The following is a 12,132-nucleotide window of genomic DNA, read 5'->3' as shown; positions in this document are numbered from 1 at the left end:
ATAACTAATTTCATTTATGAGTCAAACAATGCAGCCATATTCTTAAAATGAAAAAGCATTTCTGAAAATGCTTTTTCATTTAAAATATGGTTACGATTTGCTTCCATACTTATCTGGAAGGTTTCTGCATGAGCTGTGTGTATAGAACAAACCGTGAGCAGTTCACGTAATACAAAAATGGTCCACGCCACGCACGTAGCCCTCGCTCTGTTTGGCCCTTACATGCACTTGTACAAAGTAAACACTTCACAGAGGGGCGTATGGTGTAGTGTGGGAATTGGGACATGGCCTCGGTTTGAAAGATCCGCTACAGGTTCGGCCTCCTGCCACTTAAGGAAAACTGTGGCGACTTGAGAACAGCAGTCAGATTCAGCCAATCAATGCACAGCGTCCCGCCTCAAGCTTTCCTCCTACGGGTATCTTTTGCTGTCAATCAACCCATTTGTCTCTGATTGGCTGTGTTTACTCTAGGGGGCGGGTACTGACGCATTTGTTGTTTTTGCTCAGAAGAACAGTAGAGCAGTCGACATCTTTGAATTCAGGTTCTGTCTTGTGCGTTATGACAGTTTGGGGACTTTAAAAAGTCATCTGTTACTGTTCATAGCGACTTGACGACATAGAGGACCACTGAAGTATATCTGGCTTTAAGTGATTCGTGTTTTTTGGCCTTTTTTCAAAGGTACGTGAGCAGTGATCTTTGTGAAATTGTTAGCTACGGTTGTCACCAGCTAGCACCTAACTTCATAATTTACCAACATTAGCAAGAATATGTTGGTCAGATTTAACCTGCAACAGTCTGGTGTCTGGTGATAAATGTATAGAAATCGACGTTTTACATTGAATTGTGCTGTAAGTCAGTCTTAAGAAAAGAACGAGTGGCCTGATCTCGTTGTTGTTGTTAAGAGTGACGTGGCGTCACTTCAGGATCATCCCCGAGAAACTAAAATCTAGTTTTATCCTCAACCCAACAACAGCTTGTACCCCGACAATAAGGAGGCACTTGGGAAGTATGTTCACTTATATACGTTTATGGGTTCCCAATCCTGGGAACAGTGCCTCGCTTTATTTCATCATTTGTTACTCGTCTCTGGGTCGCTTCGCCCCTTCACCAGTTCCCACCACCGTTTCGTGCGTAAACAAATCAGTTTCGTACCCATGTACAAATGGAGTGTTGGTCATTTCGCACCTTCGAAATTTCAATAGCGTCACAGTTTTGCTCGTTTCATTTCTTACCATGGGGACGTTTCAATCCCGTTTTGGCAACTAATCATTTAAATTAAGTTTCTATATTTCGGTTATACTCTACTGTAAAGCAATGTTATGTGACTCCAATCAATATCTACGAGCAGTAGGTTGCTTAGAGTTATTTTGGTTTGATCAGTGCTCATACTTTATTATATTTAATAAGAACCAACTTGTCACAAAAGGTTTTTTATGACTATTTCTCTCAATAATTTATAACATCTCTTCACTACAACGATCCACAACGGTGTAAGTAAAAGGGTACGAAATGGGAAGGGACAAAATGACAGTTAAGGTACAGAATAGGTGGCCATTAAATACATTCTTTGTAATAACCATGTCTAAATATTAGTTTTGAATAAATCACATAGCAATTTTTAATTTTCATTTATATTTTTCTATTTTCTTCAGAATGTGTAACGTAAAGTGAAAAATGGCCATTACAGCTGTACAAGTCAAATATGGGGTGTACCAAAGTTGTATTTTTTTGGACTTATTTTAATACAATATGAATGAATAAATCTTTGTTTGAGAAGCTGGGAACAGGGAGTGACTTTTAGTTGCACAACAAAACCTACTTTGCTACTGCAAACAAGAAAACAACAACACATACTAAAGATTAATATTTCTATGATGGCGCTGCGGATGGTATCCTCTGTACCTTCCCTTTGCGCGAATTCAACCTTGTCTTTTTCATTTTGTAAAAATACAGTATATATCCATAACATTACAAAAAACAGTGGTTATTATTTCCCTTCTTATATATTACTTTATATTTAAAGTGTGTTAACTGAGAGCAAAGTGGAACCAAAGTCAAAATACTTTTCTGTGTGCCCTAACATCTGATTGGTTAACCTGCCCATCAACTCGACTGCAGGCCAATCACTTTGTGTATAGCAGTGTTGGCCCCACCCACTGACTTTAATGGGTGAGACTAACAGATAGAAAAGTAAATTCATGATAAGCTGTGACACAGTGGTATACAATAAATAAATAAATACTAAAATATGGTTTTAAAAATATTGAATACATTTTTAAATGTATTGTTTCCATATATAACAATGTATTTAATTATTAAGGACTTAAAATAGTTTGGATGAATCTTTTTATTTAAACGGTGGATTTCCCATTCAATTTAAAACATCTAGGTATTTGTTTACAATACTTGCGTATTGAATTGTGTCACTTTTATGGTCATCTTTTCTTTATGAGAATATGAGATGTACTTTATTAAACGATAAAACCTGTAAATTTAAAATATGTCCTTGTTTTTGTAATTTAAAGCAAAAGCTACATAGAAATGATATGACTATAAACTGAACTAAATGTGAGGAGATATATTTTATAAAGAGTGGCGATGTACTGCCATTCCCTGCCATCAAAGTGTGTTTTCTTATTGAAATAGACTTATATTAAACATAGTAGCTATAAAGCAACAACAATCAAATCAAGTTATGAATTTAATGAATGCAAAAACTGGTTTGCAGATCATCCCACTATATGTTATACACATTACATTATTGAGATGTCTGCAGTTTAACTGTCATTACATTATTAATTTATATGATATTGCGCCTGATATGACCTCTGCGAAATGCTGCTCCATCTTATCTCACAATAGCTTGCTCTTGTGACTGGCAGGATCACTCATTGATGGAGTGCACTGGTTGAAGTCAGACAGCCCTCTTCTCCCGCCTGCTCAGTAAATAAAGCCATTGTTGTGGACTTCATCTGTGCCTGTGCTGTTGTTTTAGATGGGCAGTCAGTATCAGCGCTCTGTACTGCTGGAGGTGAGGAGAGCCGAGGGAGAGAGAGTTCGTGCCAAACATCCTGACAAGATACCGGTGAGTAAAATAGACGGCTCTTTATTATCACCTTTGCAGTCACAGTTTTGATAGGATTTGATTGAAAATGTCAGTTGTTAAGAATAATATAATTTTCATGATCTTTGAAAAGAAAAAAAAAAAAATTGTTTTTATTTGATTTTATTATTTTTGCTAATTGTTGTCCATTCATTTTCAGATTATTGTGGAGAGGGCCCTGAGGTCACGGGCTCCTGAGCTCGACAAGAAGAAGTACCTTGTGCCCTCAGATTTGACAGGTGATAGCAGCATACGCAACATAAATTGCAAGTGTTGGTATAAAACCATGTTGCTGACTTCAGTGTCTAGCAGTTAGATGTTTCACTTCCTCTTAATTGAAACACGAAAAAATGTTCATGACCCTTGTTGACTGTCTTACTGTTTATCTCATTCCTCTTTTGTTTTCCTTTATTAGTGGGCCAGTTGTGCTTTCTGATTCGGCAGCGTATGTCACTGAAACCAGAGGAGGCGCTCTTCTTCTTTGTCAACAACTCCCTTCCTCCATCCAGCTGTCCGCTCTCAACTGTATATGAGGTAAGTCAAAGTGAATCTAGGTTTCACACGGTCATCCTCCTTGTGACATGCATCTAAAACTATTTCTGAGTCTGGTTTTTAAAAATCCCACCAGTACTTCAGCTTTCACACAAAGCTTCAGCACAAAACCTTAAAAATGTCCGACTTTTCTCACAGTTTGACGAACAGGTGGTTGTTTTTCTAGTTTTCTTTTGAAAGTTCTCTGACAACAAGCTTTCAGTCAGATTTTTATTTTTTTCTTCTTTGGTCACAATTAAACATTTCAGATCATCAGACATAATTTTAATATCATACCTAAAATAATGGAAGTAAATGCAAAATGCATTTTTCAATTGAGGATTTCTTTCATTAAGGGGAAAAATCGATCCAAACTCACCTGGACCTATGTGAAAAGTAACTGTTTTAATTCAGTCAGCCTAAAGATTTTAAAGCACAGTCATGCAACTGCATATCAATCAAATATCATAAGCCCAGACTTTAACTAAGCCACTCCAAAATTCCCATATTATTTTCTTAGGCCTTTTTCTGAGCCATTCAGAGGTGGCTTTAGTCTTGTACTTTGGCTCATTGTCCTGCTGCGTCACATAAGTGCACTTGAGCTTAAGTTCATGAACTGACTGATGGTCAGATATTGTCCTTCAGGATTTGCTGGTAGAGAGGAGAATACATGGGTCCATCATTTACAGCAAGATGCCAAAGCAGCAAAGCAGTCCCAAACCATCATGTTACCACAATATTTGGCTGTTGGTGTGTTGCTGTGTAATTTGGGGGTGAGACTACTTCATGTTGTCGGACAGGTTCTTGATTCTAAAGCTCTAACGGTAATCAGACCTGGATGTCTTATCCTAAAATTTGTTTAGTGATCTGAAATATTTAAATGTGACAAAAAAGAAAAGATATCTGTGAAGGCTAAATATTGTTTCCTCAGCTCCTTAAAACCTTTAACATAACTTGAAACTGGCTATTGTTGGCTTAATTCTGGTGATGGAGTAAACTTGTTTGACTGCAGGTTCCCAGGAGTCAAGTTTTTATTCTAATAATGCATCATTATGTGCTTTTTTTTTGCAGGAGCACCACGAGGAGGACCTGTTTCTCTACATGACCTACAGCAACGAGAGTGTGTACGGTGCCTAAAGTGAAACAAAAGACTGAAAAAGGACTCAGAGGGAGAATGAGAGTAGACAAACTGAGACTGGAACAACGTGTTGACAAGCATTTGAGCTTTGCAACACTTCTGTATTTTAGATTTGACATGTATCTGCAGTTAAAGGTGGAAGGACTTTCTACATGCCATTAAAGGGTCTTTGGTTTTAACTGTTTTTTTAAGCTAAGCATGATGCATTTCAAAACACTTCAGATTTTGTGAATTTATTTGATGGTGGGATAAGAGGGTTTTAAAAGAATTAAAGCATTATGTAAGGAAGTTATCAAAATATTTTGAGGAAACTCTCATTATCTTTCTCAGTCATTGTATTTAATGCAAATAGTATTGTTTTTTTTTTGTGTAACTTATCTGAATTTCTTTTGCGTAAAATAAAGAAAATTCAAAATTTTATATTGCTTTGTGTCTTTATCAAACATGATGCAGTGCCTTGTACAGGTATTCCTATAGCTTGTACTTTTCCACATTTTGTCACTGTGCAATAAAATATTTCAGTGTATATTCTCCAGATTTCATATGATATACAAAGTAGTGCATTATGAAGTGGAAGGGCAATGATAGATTTTCATAGAAAAAAAATAAATCAGAAAAGTGTGGCATGCATTTGTTTCCAGAACATATAAATCATTATTTGGATAAACATAATTTGCAGCAAGTCTTTTTGTATGTCAGTATGTCTACTGACAGAGATTGTTGCCCATTCCTTGCAAAACAGGTCAAGCTTAATCAGATTGCATAAAGATAATCTGTGAACAAATATTTTTAAATCTCGGTACACATTCACAATTAGATTCAATGCTGGACTTGGGCCAATTTTAACTCTATTCTAGATTCAATCGAAACTCTTCCATTGTAGCTCTGGTTGCACGTTTGAAGGCATGCCGGAAGGTACACCTCTGCCCCAGTCTCAAGTCTTTTGCGGCCTCTAACAGGTGTTGCGCAATGACAGCCTTAAGTTATTTAATATTTACTTAAATAACTTTCAGTCTGTTAAGTATTGTCCAGTCAATACCAGGCCAATATGGTAGTGGCATTAGAACAACAGATAAAAGAGTGATGTGAGCACTATGATTCTTTAAACAGCAAACTGTACACATATGGAATAAATAGACAACTTCTCTCCAAAAATGTATTAAAGAATTTATTAACAAAAACAATTTAACTCCAAGTTAAAATATTTCAATTAACAAAGTCTTTAACTAGACCAGAAACAATTCAACTAAGACTACCAAGCAAAATAAAGGAAAGAATAAAGAAAACTAAATGTATACAAATAAAGGAAAAAGACCCAATAAACATAGTTGAAAACCATACTCAATAAAATGATGCAATGATTTAATAGATATAATATTTGACCTTCCTGGTGCTAACATGATCAGATGACGGTTTTAGCTAATAAAGGAAAATAGCTTATTTAACAATCCTGTTAAATTCGGGACTTAACAGGGAGCCAATGATGAGAAGTTGAAATAGGAGAAATAAATTTTTTAATCAGATGAAATCTGACATTTAAATTTTCAACAGAACTCTTGCTGCAGTGTTTTGGATCAGCTGAAGGCTGATGTGGATATCCTGAAAGTAATGAATTACAGTGGTCCACTATAGATGTAACAAATGCATGGACTAGTCAGTCCTGGACAGGATATTTCTAATTTTGGCAACATTCCAGAGGTGAAAAAAGGAAATCCTAAAAAACTGTTTACAGATCAAGTTCTACATTTACCTCCAATGCTGTCTCACTTAAAGAGGATGAAATAATCATGTTCGAGAGGATGCCAATGAGGCCAATGATTGTATTTTTAATAGAATTGATTTTATTTATAAAGAATCCTAAGAAGTCATTTTCTCTCAAATATTTTAGCCTTGTGCTTAAAATATGCAGCTCTGAAATAAACCACAGAATATGAATATAATTGCCTTCTTTTTTAAGGGAGCTACATTGTCTAATGCATCACACAATGAGGAGGTGACACTATTAACATCAATTTGTTAAAGGTAGGAAACAAAATTACTGCCCTCTGCTGTGTTTTTCTGTGATAATGAGGAAATTAACAATGGAACAAATTCTTTAAAGGTTGTTACAGCATTGCCTGATAATAATATGCTATAATGTATGAAGTACTCAGTTAAATAATACTCAAAGGTTATAAAAACGGTCAGGCAGTACAGGGTTATGAGGAAATACTGTTATTTCTTCACACTCCATCCCATATGTCAACACAAGGTCCAGAGTATGAAGGCAAAAGTGGGTAGGTCTGCGGATGTTTTGAGCAAAGCCAGGCGAGCCCAAGATAGAAATAAAGACTATATTTAGGCTGTCACTTTCAGTGTCAACATGCATGTTAAAATCCCCTACTGTAATGATCTTATCAGTATTCAACACTAAATTATGTAAGAAGTCTGAGAACTTATCTAAAAATTGAGGGCCTGGTGGATGGTATAAAACAACAAAGAGAAGTGGTTTTAGTGCGTTACAATTTAGATGAGGAAAACTAAGAGTTAAATATTCAAAAGAATTTTAGCTGTTAATTGGCCTAGGACTAAAAGATGGTTGCTACACCTCCTCCTCGCCCAATATTTTGAGGAATGTGAAAATTTAAGTAATTAGAAGGAGTCTACTCGTTTATACTAACAGAATCCTCTTCCTTCAGCCAGGTCTCTGTGAGACAAAATTATTCAATTTGATTGTCACAAATTAAGTTATTAATTAACAGGGTCATTGAAGAGAGAGATCTTATATTCAATAAGCCACATTTAATTGTTTTAGTTTTCTGTTTAGTCTGCTGTCTTAATAGTGTAATAGGTGTAATAGGTGTAACAGTACAGAAGCTGCAGAGAGGTGTGTTAAACTACAGCTCTGCTTCCTGCTCTGAACCCTGGGTTGTCAGAGATTTACCATTAATGCAAATATTGATGTGTACATGAGCACCAGCGGCGGGTCATGGCCGATCTGCTTTTTGGAGTCAGCGGTTACCTGGCATATCGAGAAATTCGGAGAATGTCAGCAGCTGTTCTGGCCATTGTAAGGCTGCCTGGCACGTGTGATGGGATCTTCAGAGCGATCAGCACTCAGACTGAGATGTTACGTGAGCTGAATCGCAGACTGGATGTGATCCTTACACAGGATCGCAGGCAGGATGCGGTTCCTGGACTCAGGGGTGAAATGGGACAAATCTTGGAGAAAGTTGTTCGCTCGGATCTGGCAGAAAGACCAGGAATTTGGCTGTTTGGATTCGCCTTTGAGAAGCACCAGTGAGACTCTCAAGGCTGACGGAAAATTAAGAGTCAGCCTAACCCAAATAATTATTGTTTTTCTGAATCTGGCTCCCCTGCGCGGCCTTGATGGCTGGCTATCTTCAACTTCTCCTGGAAGTTATGTAAACATGACGCTCTGCTCCCTCTGCCCCCTCCCTTCCCTGAGGACATCTGTGGACCTGCTCAGAACTTTGTGGCCGGTTGATGAATATTCCAACGTATCATCAAGGACAATGGCCTCTGTGACAGTGCTTCATGGACTTACTTGCACACACTCACTCGCACACACACACATGCTCAAGATAAACATATGCACCCCTCACACCACCTTCACCGTTCCCGGCATGATGTTGTTTTGTCAACTTGTTGCTTCTTTGTGCTGAGGTTTTTTGCAATCTCAAACTGTATCCTGCTAAGGATAAAGTGTGAAATATGATTTTTTTTTTTCCCTCTACTTACCTAATGTGGCCTCTTTTCTCATCTAACAAGGGCAGCGCCTGTGAGTAGGCAGCAAAGCCTTGGTGACCCATCTCCCTTGTCTTGTATCATAATGTATGTTTGGATGGGTTGTACTGGAATTCTAATTTCCCCTCGGGGATCAATAAAGTATCTTTGAATTGAATTGAATTGAATCTGTGTTTAAACCAATACATTTTGTTGTAACTTTAAAACACAGCACAGAATACATAGACAGGCTTAAAGGCCAGTTAGCATTCAAATGGTTTAACTTTTAGAACTACACAGAAACTAATTTTCTGTTATGATTCTGGAACGTCTGCTCTACCCTGTCTCCCTGGCTGCAATCAGCAGATTAGATGCACCTGGTGGCTGCTGCTGTGCAGTGCAATCTGTGGCATGTCATACACCTGTCTTCCCTACGGTGGCCGGGGGGTGCAAAACACTTTTACAAGTACTGAAACAAATTTACATTTCAGAAAACAAATTTACATTTCAGAAAACACTTTTACATTTCAGAAAACAAATTTACATTTCAGAAAACAAATTTACATTTGTTAAACATTTACAAAGCTTATTTATTCTCAATCACACTCTCCAGCGATACAGTTGGATTACATAACACTGTCCATTTATTCTGGTTAACCTTAATATCACCTGAAATATTAAATCGATTTTCAGTAACAATTAAAATAATAACATAAACTGTTAGAAATCACTTGTGTTAAACGTTCACTGTGATGACTGCCAGCGGGAGCTTAGTGCCGATAGTCCGATCAGATCTCTACCGGGCTAGCTCACCTCACCGCCGGTAGGGCTGGCGAGGCGAGCCGGTTACTACGCCGGGAACGGAAAACTCCGAACACGTCGGAGCACATTTGAAATTAAGCGATGTCTTGATAAATCAAGCAGATATTTCACGTCTACATAGTTATATTCCCGCACTAAAAACATTGTAGAAGTTAATTTGTGTCACAGAAAGTGTAATTTTCCACAATTTACTCACAGCTTTTGTTGCTATGGTCCGCCATGGCTTCCCCTGCTTGACCAATCCGCTTCGACCCGCAATGAATGATGGGAAATGATGGGCCGCGAAGGATACTCACAACGCATCCTTCAAATCGGGCAAAATAAGGACACATTTGTCGGCAGCATGTGCTCGGAATGATTCATGAATTGGGACAGCCTTCGTCGCCGCGTTGTAACGTAATCGGCCAACGAATACGGCCTTCGAAGGATGCAGCCCTGAGGCTGACTTCCGGGTCAGCCTCGGCGTTGGTACATTCCCTTTCCGGTTGATTTTCTGAAATGTAAAAGTATTTTCTGAAATGTAAATTTGTTTTCTGAAATGTAAATTTGTTTTCTCAAATGTAAAAGTGTTTTCTGAAATGTAAATTTGTTTTCTCAAATGTAAAAGTGTTTTCTGAAATGTAAATTTGTTTTCTGAAATGTAAATTTGTTTTCTCAAATGTAAAAGTGTTTTCTGAAATGTAAATTTGTTTTCTGAAATGTAAATTTGTTTTCTGAAATGTAAAAGTGTTTTCTGAAATGTAAATTTGTTTTCTGAAATGTAAATTTGTTTCGCATCTTGTTAAATTGTTTTCTAAAATGTAAATTTGTTTTCTGAAATGTAAATTTGTTTTCTGAAATGTACATTTGTTTTCTGAAATGTAAATTTGTTTCGCATCTTGTTAAATTGTTTTCTGAAATGTAAATTTGTTTTCTGAAATGTAAAAGTGTTTTCTGAAATGTAAATTTGTTTTCTGAAATGTAAAAGTGTTTTCTGAAATGTAAAAGTGTTTTCTGAAATGTAAATTTGTTTTCTGAAATGTAAATTTGTTTCGGTTCTTGTAAAAGTGTTTTGCACCCCACGGCCACCGTACTTCCCTGATATATACCGACTCTGACAAGCAGACGGTGCCAGATTTTTGAAAGCCATTCGTTTGAGTAGATATCCAGCGTTCCTTCCTGTATGATCATTGTTCTTGACCTTGCCTTGCCTTTTGGATTTTTGCCTCTCTGCCTGCTCCCTGTCAGACTGTTTGGATTTTGGTTTTGACCCTGTTTCCTGCATCTGGTTTATGCCTCTGCCTGTCCCTTACCTGACGTCTCTTGTTCCGATCATTGACCCTGTTTCTGTCCTTGGATTATTGAGCCAGCCTAGCCCTTGGAATATTCAGCCTGGAGTCACATCTTACCTGTGCTGTGGAGATCACTGCCTGCCACCCACTGAGGTTTCCCCTCTGGGTTTCAAGTTCTACTCAAGATAAAAGCAGGTTAGTGACTTTTCTGATCCCTGCAATATCTGGAGAAACTACAAGTCACTAATCCCTCTTTCTGTCTCAGTGATTCCCAGAAGCTGTGAGGAGTGTTACCTGTGTGACGTTTTCCTGTGGCTGAATAAACCTTTTTAAACTTTCAGTACTGTGTCTGGCTGAATCTTGGGTCCGCCTTTTTCTGATTCGTAATATTTTCTCTGCCCAAACACTTACATAAACAGTTCTGATGAACAATTCATCCAATTGCAGGTACATGTAAGCTGACTACCAGATCGTAGTCAGCTTTGGATCCAAGGATTCTTCCAAGTTGTAGAGTCTTATGAGCGAACGAGTTCAAATACATTTTGGTTTTTCGTACATAGCCTCCCCAGTATGTCAGCTGTGCTGACACGGGTCAGTGAGAAAGAGGCATGGCTAGGATAAGTATTTTGTTAGTTGCTCCATCACATCACAAGGATTCCAGCTGTAACCCCTCCTTCTTGAGGTTGGCCTGAAAAAATAGGTTAACGCTGTCCAATATGGGATTCGAAGTTTCTTTCATAGTCTTTCTTTTTGTTGTACATTTCTGTCCATGTTTCATCCCATGGCTGGGGCACAATACAGGTTTTATTTTCAAGGATTGTCCTGCATTGCTCTATCCATCTTCCCATAAACTGTGAGCAGCTCCTTCTGTCCTTGCAGAAGAAACTTGCACAGCACAATTTTCCCATAAGCACATTTTGCAATATATAAATTGTTTCCTGGATGATCTGCAGTATAGTGTTTTGCATGTAATACAAAAAACAAACAAAACATTGTGGCCCAACTGATAGCAAATAATTTTATTTAGATGTATTAGAATAATTAGAATAATTTCCCCTCGGGGATCAATAAAGTATCTTTGAATTGAATTGAATTGAAAAAAGGATGAATAGAAATGCAAAACACTTTTTAGATTTTTATTTGAAAAACATTTTGCAAACATTTTGTTTTGCATTAGTTTGGGTTTGAGTATAGCATATAATCTCATAAAACAAGAGATTGTCACATGACAAAAAATAAAAAAATAAGGTCCAAAGGGGTGAATAATTTTGCAAGGCATTGTTTTTGAACCTTTCATATACGTAGAAGATTTCCATGCAAAAAGTCTCTCCTTTGAAGTAAAAACCTATATCATGACACATTATTCTGCTTTCAAGGGAGCATAGAGATGTATTTGTATGTTTCATGTGATTTAGGGGAAGGGCAGACAAAAAATAAAAAGAAAGAAATCTTCAAGGGGAAGTGATGAGTCTTTACTGAAATGAGTCACATTACTGGACATAAGGAACTATTTCTCTCTTTCTCATTATAACTGAACTTG

The 12,132-nt window shown here is 37.3% G+C and overlaps 1 protein-coding gene across 1 annotated transcript; it reads left to right on the top strand.

Moving 5' to 3' along the window:
- Positions 1 to 494: 494 nt before the first annotated feature.
- On the top strand, positions 495 to 5,193 carry zgc:92606 (uncharacterized protein LOC100000242 homolog). The gene is made up of 5 exons (XM_047360912.1): positions 495 to 679; positions 2,997 to 3,086; positions 3,265 to 3,343; positions 3,520 to 3,638; positions 4,707 to 5,193. Exons 2-5 carry the CDS (start codon positions 2,997 to 2,999, stop codon positions 4,770 to 4,772), a joined length of 354 nt encoding a protein of 117 aa, XP_047216868.1. The 5' UTR covers positions 495 to 679; the 3' UTR covers positions 4,773 to 5,193.
- Positions 5,194 to 12,132: the final 6,939 nt, after the last annotated feature.

This window comes from Girardinichthys multiradiatus, chromosome 3, assembly GCF_021462225.1.
Source record: "Girardinichthys multiradiatus isolate DD_20200921_A chromosome 3, DD_fGirMul_XY1, whole genome shotgun sequence".
Lineage (NCBI taxonomy): Eukaryota > Metazoa > Chordata > Actinopteri > Cyprinodontiformes > Goodeidae > Girardinichthys > Girardinichthys multiradiatus.
This window is presented reverse-complemented; position numbering and strand designations above follow the sequence as displayed.